Source organism: Oryzias melastigma, linkage group LG20 (genome assembly GCF_002922805.2).
Source record: "Oryzias melastigma strain HK-1 linkage group LG20, ASM292280v2, whole genome shotgun sequence".
NCBI lineage: Eukaryota > Metazoa > Chordata > Actinopteri > Beloniformes > Adrianichthyidae > Oryzias > Oryzias melastigma.
This window is the reverse complement of record NC_050531.1, coordinates 21,906,009-21,918,526: the sequence shown is the minus strand read 5'-3', so window position 1 is coordinate 21,918,526 and position 12,518 is coordinate 21,906,009. Positions and strand designations below refer to the sequence as shown.

General features: G+C 38.6%; 1 protein-coding gene across 1 annotated transcript in view; it reads left to right on the top strand.

Moving 5' to 3' along the window:
* The window catches only part of slc2a15a (solute carrier family 2 member 15a), a 52,864-nt gene extending 46,379 nt beyond the window's left edge, over window positions 1–6,485 (top strand). Inside the window, exons 9-12 of the mRNA XM_024279831.2 lie at window positions 442–543; window positions 2,014–2,089; window positions 4,335–4,462; window positions 5,894–6,485. Coding sequence (XP_024135599.1) covers window positions 442–543; window positions 2,014–2,089; window positions 4,335–4,462; window positions 5,894–6,148 — 561 coding nt within the window. The 3' untranslated portion in view covers window positions 6,149–6,485. The remainder of the gene's footprint in view (window positions 1–441; window positions 544–2,013; window positions 2,090–4,334; window positions 4,463–5,893) is intronic.
* The last annotated feature ends 6,033 nt before the right edge of the window (window positions 6,486–12,518 follow it).

Genomic DNA, 12,518 nt, shown 5'->3' with positions numbered 1-12,518 from the left:
TCAGTTGCTGGTATTCCAAGAAGTGATTTATTCCATGTTTATCTTGTAGTTCCTGGGGTGTTATAAATCTTCTATCAATAATTAGGTACTCTAGTATGTTACGCCCCCTGCTTGCCAAGCTGGGAAGTGTAACATCTTTTTGTTTACTAGGATGTCTGGGTTGTTCCAGATGGGTGTACGTAGTAAGATTCATTAACATCTAATGTGAGACCATTGTCAACAAAGGCCATATTAATAAACTACTTACAAACTTAACAAATGTATAACTATCTTTTCAACATTATATTCAGTGCTTAGTGACACCTCATCTAAAGTGTTACTGATATTTTAAAACACTGATAAGAGAGTATGACTTACATGCAAAACCTTACTTGGTCACACTTTTAAATATACAATTTGTGTTTAATGACTAGCACCTAACCTAAGTTCTGTTTCCCCCAGTGTTTCACCATCGAGAAGCTGGGCAGGAGGTCTCTCATGATTGGAGGGTTTACCATGATGGGCATCTGCAGCGCTGGAATCACATTAGCTCTTCTTCTAGAGGTTTGACAAACTTTACTAGTCTTTGCTAGAGATAGCTGCTGGCTGAGCTTGGAAAACCAGTCGTGTGTTAAACCAGGATTTGGATCAAATGATGTTGAATGAATGCTGATTTTTTTTTTTTTAAACCAGTTGGTAATTCGTTTGTAATCATCTATTTAATCTTGAACAAAAATGATAAGGCCTGAGAAATTTTACAAAACTTCATACCAAATTCACCACAAATCACTGTGTTGCGATCTGAACTTTATTACAGCTTAAAGGGGCCCTACCATGAAAATTCTACTTTTTGAGGTTTTAAGTGCATTCTACTGTTCATTCCTCTCTATCAAGAACCCTAAAGTGGTATTTTGATCTGTTCATGCATTTAAGAGTGATCCTCTACAAACCTGCACTGTCTGCAGCAGCCCCTCCCATACCCACGAAAACAAGCAGGTCTGATTGTGCTACATCAGCATGATGTGAACCGCTCCCTCGAGGAAGAGTCTGCTCTGAGAGCTCCGCCCCCAGACTAACACCAACACTCAATTTATCCCCTTATCCAGTGATGATCAGCAGAAAGCTTCCTTAGATGAAACTTTTTTAGGTGCAGAATACCGTATATCTTCCAGTTGTGTCATGTCTTCAATAAATTCCAGCTCAAATAGGAGTTTGTTACTTTTAATGCGAGGCTCCTTTAAGACACACACACACCCTGTCGGGCACAGTTGTGCAGAGGGCGAGTGTGTTTGTGTTGTGAACCAGGGTAGCGATGTCTGGGGATACTAAAGGTAGATATGTGGTATGTGCATCCTTCTTTGAAAATATTTGGATACTGTTTATTTTTGTGGGAGAGAGAAAGAATGAAAGAAAAGCTCTAGGATGACGTCATGAGGCATTCATAATTAAACAAGCAGAATTCAATGAAGTTCCTGTAACCTTTGTCTAACTTTAACCTGGTTGTAGAGAGAAATAATCCACGACTGGTTTAATATCATCCAGAGGATTTAGGGGATCAGCTGAGCTGCTGTTCTGACTGCAGACAGGATTACTGACATTTGTACTCTGATTTGTGAACGATAAAAGGAGGAAACAAATACAACCAGGTAGGATATTTCTAAAATAAGTATTGTACGAATTTACGCTTCAATTGGTTATGTTGCCTTTACCAGTCATGAGTACGGACTTATGACTGATTGAATTTAATAATGACTGATTACCTGGTTCAGGTGTGTCCAGTCAATAAGAGCATGCCACAGCAGAGCATGTTGGAAAACATGCAGGAAGGTGGCACTCGAGGCCTGGTGTTACCTACCCCTGGTCTATAGGATCCACACCTGAAACTGATCAGAGACTGACATAGATCCACAAAACACACAGAGGTTCATCTCTGATACAAAAAATAAAGCAGGGAAACAAAGAACAAAAAGAAAACCGAACCACAGCTGTAACATCTGTATTGTGCACATTACAGGTTTTTCTTCTCTCTTCCAGGCTCGTTTATCCTTCATGCGGTATGTTAGTGTCTGCTGTGTAGTTGGCATCATTGCTGGTTTCTGCATTGGTCCAGGTAAGTATTGTCAATCAGATACAAATTTACTAGGGATGTAACGATTCAGTCAAGCCAGGATTTGATTCGATTCACAGTTTTAAAGTTACAACTGTGATTTTTTAACAATGAATTAAAGGTATTTTAAGGCTGAATATGTTTTCTTTTAGACCCCTACATTAAACTGTCTGTTTTCTTAGGGAAACATTATAAACTTAAAAAGCATATTAATCCTTAGATCTCCATGTTCTCCTGGTGAGTTGCAGATAGTGGAAGACCAAGTTTTTGAGGAGCCAATTTTGGTTTTGTAATAATCTGCTCTGTTTTAGAGGTTCTCTCAGGCGTCTGTATGTTTGTTGTGGAGAAGGTTCTACATGGAACCTTTAAATCATTCCTTTGTATTGTCCTTTTCGAGAGTCTCTCTCTGTCTTTCTCTCATTATTGGTTCATGACAGACCGCTACGCAACCACATGCGCTCACTGTATGTTTGGCAGTGCTCAGCGCACCCCACCGCAGTGACTGTTCATGCTCATCCTGAAGAGAAAAAAGTCAGAGGACGAAAAAGATCATAAAAGAGAGCGCAACTCGTGGAAAAAGTCAGAAGGGAAACAGTCACATTCCATGACTGTTGTCACGGTAGATCAGTCGAAGTTGCAGTAAAGTTGCTGTGAAAATAAAAAGCTGCAGGGTGCGCAACAAATCGCAGGGTTTGCTTGGATTTGCGTTAATAGTTGCGATCGTAACATCGGGATATTCTGGAGGGTTTGAATAGAAGAAGATTCTTCTCCTGCTGATACCTGTATGAGCGCGTTGCTACCATGTACGTTCATAGACCTGCATACCCGGCCGGTTTGTAAGCACCTTGATCCGGGTTGAACATTCAGCCCGCGCTCAGTGCATGCCCGATTTGTGCATAGATCTCAAGACCTGACTTAAAAACTTGCATAGCAATGCTTGCGCCGTGTGCGGAGGCCATGAATCCTGGTGTGTGCACACACACAGGCATGCCTAAATGGAAAGCTGTTGAATTGATTTTGTAATTTCCTGCATCGATGAACTTCTTGACAAGTTTGAATAAATAGTTAATGATTCTCGAAGAATCTTTACATCCTCATAATTTACTGTGATGAGACTGCTAGCAGCAAACTGCAAACAGTACTTCTCAAAATGATTTCAACTATGTTCTTTCTGTGCTAGCTGTAAACCTTCTCTCATGTCACTAAAATTTTGAACATCCATCCATTCTCATCCCCTAATGGATTTTTTTATGGATGGATATATACTTAAGAGGACAACTTCCCCTACAGTCTAAGCCAGGGACAGATAACTCCAGGCCTCAATGGACACACTCCTGGATGTTTTCCAACAAACTCTGCACTGCCTTTTTCTAATTGGCTGGACACACCTGAACCAAATAATCAGCCATGAGGAGGGCTTGGATATCTGGAAATCATGCAGATACTGCGGCCCTCAAGTACTAAAGTTGCCTATCCCTGTTCTAAGCACTTCCTCCTGCTCCTCTGGGGGAATGCCCAAGCACTCCCAGGCTGTAGTCTGCCCTGCATGGATTCTCAACTGGTTCTCCTCCAAGTGCCCTAAACACCTCCCCAGGGAGGCGTACAGATCCTATCAACATGGAGGAACAGCAGTTCTAGCCTGAGCTCCCTCCAGATTACCGAGCTCCTTACTTTAGTTCTATGTTAGCCTTCAGTCTCTTTTCAGAGGAAAAGCTTGGCCTGAGCCACTGCTCAGGTGTTTTTTTTTTTTATTTGCCAAAAAAAAAAAACAGATTTTCTTTGATTACAGCTTTGGAAGTGCTTTATTTTTTTTATTTTATCTTAAGTTTAAGTAGTTTTTCCCCAGTGTAGGACTTTTTTCACGGACAAATTCTGCCCTCTTGTGGTATGGTTGTGGTACCTTGTGTTTAATGTTTAGTGCTTAATATTTGCACACCAAAAAGACAGTGTGAAAGTCTACCACTATATATATATATATATATATATATATATATATAATTAGTTTTTCTTTTGTTTTGTTTAACTATTTTAAAGGATAAGGATTTTTTTTAATATGGATTACATTTCTGCCTATAGCATGTATCAGTTTATCACTCCTCAAATGATCCAACTGGCTTGTTTTTATTTGGATAGTATCAGTTGCAGAACTGTATCTAGGACATTTATATTTGTAGTTTTTAGCATGTAAATGGCTTGTATCTGGCTACGCAATCTTTGTACAACAACTGTGACTTTCCTCTGGTTCCAGCTGGAGTTCCCTTCCTTGTCACTGCAGAACTTTTTAAACAGTCTCATCGCCCAGCAGCATACATCATTGGAGGGTCCCTGAACTGGCTGTCCAACTTTACTGTGGGCTTTGTCTTCCCCTTTTTACAGGTGACTATCATATTTGTTAAAACAACAATTCATAGCTGAAACATGAGTGTGACCCTAATCCTCACTGTACATTTACAGGAAGCCTTTGTTTGGTTTTGTGACATCCTTCAAATCTTTTGTCCTGATCAGTTTATGACCTTCATGACATAGTAAAATTCTATCCTTTCTCTTAGCCAAATATTAGTGTATTTGTGTATTTTGCAATAGTACCATTGTTTGTGTATCTGAACTAGCTGATATGTATGGTAAACTAGTCTTCTAAACACCTCCCACGCATAATTCTGTCCCTACAGTATGATATATAGTGACACAGCATATCTTCCTTTATCTATTTAGAGGTGGAACCAGGTGTATTTGTGCAAAAAAAATATTCAGATTGACAGGTGGTGGTTTATCAACATTCAAACAGGAAACACGTAAAATCATTTTCTACATCGTCAGCTAAAACTGTTTTATTGTTTTGGTGTTACCTATCGTTTTGAAGTCATTGGAGATTATCTTTCAGTAATTATGAGAACAGTATTGAAATATGGCCTACTTTATCTCTCACATTGGGCATTGTGCTTCATAAAGTTCAGAAACAAACAAAACCTTCACATGTACTCTGGATTGCTAAACAAGCCTCAATAACCCTAAACGTTACAACTTAAATTGGAACGTGTTTCTTGTCCAACTTAAAATTAAATAAAGTCCAGAATGTAGCACTAGAAATGTTCATAATCCAAATATATAGATTAGAATATTTCTCTATTGGAGACATTCTCAAAAAAATCCCTACGATCTGAGGGTTTAATTTGATATTATCACATTTGTTTATGAATTCACACACCAATTTAATATAAACTCCTTCCACTTTCAATTCCACTAGTATCTGTTTTTTGTTGATCCAGCCGATTCTTTCTATGTACTGAAATAAGCATTTGTGTACTTTGTGTGATTTAGCAGCCTCTACGTACTCTGTAAGAACAGTTTTCTCCAAACACTGCAACAAACCAATGACTGGTCAGTTCAGGAGTTGAAAAACTTCATTAGGACAGATTACAGCAAAAAGAAGAAAACTGTGTAGGGAATTTCAAGGTGTCCTGCGCTTATGTTTATAGGGAAATATAATACTCGAATGTTATACTCTAGACCAGGGGTGTCCAAAGGCAGCTCTCGAGGGCCGGACCAGTGCTGGTTTTCCAGAAACCCTGCTGTTTATTACCTGGATCAGGTGTGTTTGGCCAATTAGTAGCTTTAACTGTAGGATGCTTGGAAAACATGTAGGACACCAGCCCTTGAGGACTGACTTTGGATACCCCTGCTCTAGACTTGTTTTCATGTCATACCGTAACAACGCAGCGAAATATCTGAGTTCCTGCTGAGTACATAAAGACCTCAAACTGAATTTAAAACTAGAACTAATATCTCTTTTTTGTCCTGTCACATCAGATGTCTGCTGGGTCCTACTGCTACTTGGTCTTTGCCACTGTTTGTGCGTCTGTGGCCGTCTATGTCTATTTTGTGATCCCAGAGACCAAAAACAAGACGTTCATGGAGATCAGCCAGATGTTTTCTAAAAAGGAGACTGCTCTGGAGACCCAGTGTCTAACTCACAGTGACCATCTCAAGCTGAAGAAGATGAATGGCTATGGTGTAATGGAGCATACTTCTCTGGAGTTTGACAGCTCTTCCTCTGTACTCTAGCAGAGATTTTAGTGTTTCAAGGCTTTTAATACCTAAATATATACTCCAGTACAGCATCTTAGCAGACTTTAGCTGGATGAAACAAGACTTCCAACTTCAGCTAAACTTAAGTCAAAAAGGTTTGCTTTGACAATTATATTATTTTTAAAGAAAAGTCAAATAACAAGTTAAACTATTAGTGTGAAAAAAGGGCCTCTTGTGACACTTCTGATCATACATCATGTTTATTCCACATTAACTGACAACATTTCCTCCCAAAAAGAGCATTGTGTTATTTGTACAAGCAGCAAAAAGAAAAAAATATTGATATATTTGTTTTTTCTTTCTAAATTACTGAAGAGACTTTTTTCCTTAAATAAAAATTTACAAATAACTGTGAGCCTATACAGTATGATTTTCTTTAACCCTCATGCCCTCTTATCGGGTCTAGATGACCCCACCCTTACGATGGGGTTTCATCGTACAGAGGATTTCATGTCTGCCACGGACACCAGTGGAGATAAAAAAAGAAAAAGTTTAGCGTGCTGCCTTGTGTGGTCCAGATAGTTCTCCCCACATTGTTCCGTTCTGTGTCCATATCCAATAGGAGTTATTTTATTTTTTGAGTACTAACCTGAAATACTTCTGGTACACAGCATGAAGTTATCATGTTTACAAAAAATAAACAATATTACAACAATTAAGATACAACATTTAAGACATGAAAGACCAGTGTGAGCCACAGAGCAGAACCAGGAGCACAGGCCGAGAGCAGAACCGGGAGCACAGGCCGACAGCAGAACCGGGAGCACAGGCCGAGAGCGGAACTGGGAGCACAGGCCGAGAGCGGGACCGGGAGCACAAGCCGAGAGCGGGACCGGGAGCACAAGCCGACAGCGGAACCGGGAGCACAGGCCGAGAGCAGGACTTATTTTTGAAATTGCAATCCAAACTCCTGCTCTTTGCATGTCAGCTTTTCCTAATTCTAATCATTTGACTAAAATGAAAGTCACAGATTAAAGTTTACTTTTTCATTTGATTTTCCCACAAAGATTAGGGGCAAAATTCTTGGACATGATGAAGACTGGTTGAGGAACAAAGAACCAAAGTTAAATACTTTTTAAAAACAACTAAACCAAAAATGCTGCAGTGACTCAGCAAAATAAGTTGGTTTTGTAGCAAACACGAAGCAACAACAAGTCTAAGAAGGCAGAACAAAAGGTGTGTAAAAAGAGAATACAAGATGTTGGATGAATTCCTTCATCACTAAAGTTTGTAAATGGTAGACTCATTTCTTTTCAGAGTCATCAGACACAGTGAAAAACAAACTGAGCAGAGTCACGAGGCCTCTATCTCAGAAAAAAGGAGAAACAGTTCTGAGAAGAAAGTATTTAAGGTTTAAAGAAGATAGTTGTCTTCTCATGTGACTACATCAAATAAAACAAGTATCCTGTTATGGTGTGAATGAGCTTTGAACTATTACAGCTCCAAGCTCATCATGACTGTAATAGCATTGACACCCAAAATTGAATCAATCCATCCTCACATTTCAGTAAACCTTTACAGTATAGCCATATTCCTAAAAGACAACTCTGAACAGTTTAAGGGTTTTCTTTTATTCATCGTTTGATTTCGACACATAAAACCTTATAAGAACACTTCAGCAAGTAAAACATATTCATTACTAACAGACAATGAAAGCATTTCAGTGAGTGAGGGTGAAGCCATTGACCTTTGGGACTTTGTACCCCCCACCCCCCTTGTCTCCAAGTGCTGCACTGATGGTTTCTAAATGTTCTGACAGATACCTGATAAATGTGACACTTCTCTGCTACAACCTGTAAGTATTTATGAGTGAATGTGGGTAAGTCCGCTCTTAAGGTTTTACCACCCTGCTACCACACAGACAGCTTTGTGGCTCTAGCCTCCTATCCACCCTCACCCACCCAATAAAAATGTAATCGCAGAGACGGGGACACCCAGCAGCTCAGAGGCTGCAGCTCGGTACAATTGTTTAGTTTTACACACAAGCCAACTCAGTAATATAAATAATAATGGCTTAAACTAAATGTATGTTGATTGTTATCATAATTGGCTTAATCATTCTATACAAGAACACATTCATATTAAGAAGTTCTTGGTTTAAAACTAAACTGTATTTTCTTTCTCGTTTTTGTTTGAATTTGGATAATGCATAATAATCAATGTTTTAGAACATAAATATTACAGAATTAGCATGAAAGCTAAATTCCATCTGTTGTCCTTAGCAGGAAAAAACACAAGAAACATATAGACATTGCAAACAAATTAGGGGAAAGGCATAGAACTCATACAACCCACTCCTAACAGAGAAGACATGACCACATTCCAAACACAAACTCTCTAAATCAAAAAGCTCTCAAGGGAATGCTCCAGAAGTTTTAAATATGGAATGATGTTTGGTGTCCTTTTAACTCCTGCTCTAAACAGACTGAAACTTGTACATCATTACATCATCATCACCATAACACGTCCCACCATAGAATAGAATTGTAGGGAAACTGGATACCAGTATGTTTCTGTTGAAAGTGTCAAACACACGTGCTGAATTTAAGAATTTATTATTTATTGTATCTTTGCATGACAAATGAAATGAGTTTCAATTAAATGAACGTTTTTTTCTCCAATGATACTTGCTTTTTAGCTAATTAAAAGGATTTTTCAGATTTTTCAAGATTTAGTTGTTTTGTAATAGACGAATCAAATATCTAAGTGAATTTGAACCAGGTTTGAACTAAATTGTGGGGTTAGTGAATTGATGCATTGGTTGTACAAAACCCAAATTTAGTGGCACAAAGTTAGTTTTAACATGTGAGCTTCTTTGGCAACATTATATGTTACAATGTTATATCTGATAAACGACCATTTAGGGAAACTAACATTTGCCTCGTTTCCACTGAGTGGTCCGGACCAGACCAGTCCCCTCTTTGCCGGTTTAGAACGGTCTGGGTTATTCTAGTGAATGTTTCTATTGAGCGTTGGTCCATCAAAGGTTATTTGGGGTCTAAACCCATGATGTAGCCGTGCATCAAAACAGTGAGACTACAGTAAAAGAGAAGCTTCATCAGCTGACTCAGAAACAGATGGAAAATGAAAAAGAGAACCACGGAGGATCATAATAATCCAGAGCTGATGTTCATTCTGGATGACGTTGGTCTCTACGTTGCAGAAAAGTTCTGAAATATTGTTCTATTGTTCTGAAATAAAAAGTGAAAAAATACTATGCAGAGCAACACTCCAATGTTCTCTAATAAATGTTTACAAAGCATGATCAGAAGGGTTTTTGATGAGTGTGGATCTGTAACAGACATTCTTCAACCGCGGGGGTCGGGTGAGACGGAAACGGGTTGTGTGTGTCTCTGTGTATTTGTAGATGTGAGATGTTTCCAACCTCTGCGAATAAGAGGGAATACTGTGTGTAAAGAATGTATTATTCTTTGCACGAAGATTGCGGGGTGAAGAAGAATGCAGACGAAAAGAGGTCAGAACTTTGGGTTTGGATCCTGAGTTGGGAAAACCGCTGGTCAGACGCTTCACATTGTCGTAAAACCTTTACACCAATCAACGGGTTAAACCGTGTGACAGCAGAAGCTCCGCCCTCACTGATCCATTCCATTTTTCTATAGACCTACAATCAACAGGAGACTAGAAATGTACCAGTCAGTCCTGCTTAATGGGTCCATTTGGTAATGGAAACACCCAGGAGTCCAGTCCAGTGCGGTCCAGTCTGGTCTGGACTGCTCAATAGAAACAAGGCAATAGTGACCCTTCATTAGGAGATACTGCTAAGCATGATGGGAGAATTGGATTCTTCTAGCTCTTACACACACAAAACGTAAAGTTTTTTTTTTTTAAATCTTATTACAACCAAAAATTCCACACACTTTTGTGAAATGAAAGGCCTTGTCTATGCAAGTCACTGTGAAAATACTCCACACCTGGTTGTATAGACAAGCCATTCTAAAACATCCCAAGCAGGACGCTCAGGAAGCAAAAGCATTAAGCGGATTCTGACATCTCTGCAGCATGTGTCTTAATAGTGAAGCAGCTTAGTGTCATTTTTAGCCAGAATCGTTCAGTTGATGATACAAGCATGAAATTTGGTACAGTTATAGTCTCTGGGTCTAGTTACAGGAAAAAAGTGCTAGCCACACAAAAATCCAATATGGCCGCCATTTTTTCAAGATGGCCGCCATGGCAGTAAAGTTGGCAGAATATCATAAAAATACTTTACTTGATGATGTTTTCAATGGTTTTTTGCCCCGAAAATGGACTGCTAATGCCAGGGTGGCAGTGAGGATGAGCTCTTTCTGCCTAAAAAATGCCCTATAGAGGCTTGCGCAACACAAAGCCTCTGTCAGTCAAGTTACCTGATGAAGTACTCATATTTTTTCAATGTAACTCATTACACCATCAACCTTTGGTGGCCATCTTGGAAAATGGCCGCCATTTTGGAATTTAAAGTGGCTAGCACTTTTTTCTTAAAATTTGGTGTCTTATAAGTACTTCAGCCAAATGTCATGCTTTTATCATAAAATGAAAGATTTTTGAGTTAGCTGCTCCACTATAAGAGCAAAGCTACCAGCAGACTGAAGGTCAAAACGTCATCATGATCTGCGACAGTGAGAGGAGAATACTGGACTGAACCAAGAGATTTCTGTGTTATTTACATTTTCATGTAGTGTAAAATTGGTTGTGTCATGATGTTGAATTTTGTGAGACTGTTTGCTGACTAGAACTTTAGACATTGCAAGAAGAAAAAATATTTACAGCTTTAATCCAATTTTTAAAAAGTATTTATCCCCGAGGCAACATTTTAATTTGGTTTTCTTCATAAGTTAATAAAGATATTGAATTTTACATGCAGCATTTTAAAAATCAATAAACACGCCTTTCTTTATGGTCACAGAATCACAGTAATTTAGATCTATATATAGCTCCATTTAACGGCACAGTTCCTTCAGTGAGTTTGTTCTGTCCAAAGCTCGCAGAGCAAAAAACATTCATCTAGTTTGATCAACTGGTTTAACAGTTCACTCCAGACTTGTGCTTTTCCAGCATCAAATGTTTAACCCTTTAACACCTGAGGCGTCATCTGTGACACTTAAACGCAAAATCTTTACCAATACTGTAGTTTTTTAACCGTTAGTCGTCCACTTTTCACTCAGTTCTCCATCAGCATCCTGGTCTCATCACTTGCTCTTTAAATAAATTCCAACATGTTCAAGCTTCTTTCTCCTTCTACTAGAACACAGAGGTAATGTATCTTGGGTATTCTGCACTAATGACAGTTTGTGGTGGGGTTACGTCTGCCCGTAAGAAGAGAATTATTTCAAGGAATGGGTCCTCTTCAGATGATAATTACCCACGTCTCTCTGGGCCAGAGACACACCTCCAAATGTTTACCACGCAAAAGGCATCTGAGCCGAGTTATTTCATGCTGAGTGCTTCTATGGTTTTCTCTTTTCATCTGAGATGTGTAGGTTTTCTGTCTATAGTTATTGTCCATGTTTGAGCTCTGAAGGTCAATTTTTATTTGTATTTTGCCTGTTTGAAAAAAAATGAGGTTTACTTTTTCAAAAAGCTTGGAATTTGAATTTATGGAATATAGTGTGGATTATAAGGTATCTCTCTTAGAGTTTTCCTTTGAAATCAAATTCTAAGTCTCATTGCCCTTTGGAGAGTAAACATTTTGCTGGCCTCCCAGACTCACCAGGTGTTTTTTTGTGTCTCTAAAGTGTTAGACAGATGTGCTGCTGGACGCATTACGTATGATATGGCCAGAGTGCTGTCTCTATAGCAGCGGTCTGCAACCTTCAACCTTTAAAGAGCCATTCAGCTCCATTTCTTTTTGACAACAATCCAGAAGGAGCCACAAACTCTCCTTTGAGAAAGAATATTTTTATGCTACTGTAGCTATTATGATAAACATACTTACTACCATTTATTTCTTTAACATAAATATAAAGAAGTAAATGGCAGATTTAAAAAAAATGATATAGTTTTGAACTTTTGTCTGAGGTTTGCATGACATCCTTTCAAAATAAAAGACATATATTTGATGATCTCACTGCAACAAATGTCATCAGCGGGAGAAAAAAAAAACATTTTATTTTACCGTCGTTGGTGCATCTCGGCCAGAAATTCACAAATAAGAACTAAATCACCCATACAGTATTTTTTAGACCATGAGGAACACCTAAAATCCCTAAATTTTTCAACAGTAGGAAATTTGCCTTATAATACGATGTTCCGTAAGTATGAATTCATGCCGTACATTAATCTCCAACAGATTTTTGGTGGTAAAAGGCTCTGATGATCAATCAAGATGTTTTACTGCGACTTTAATAAA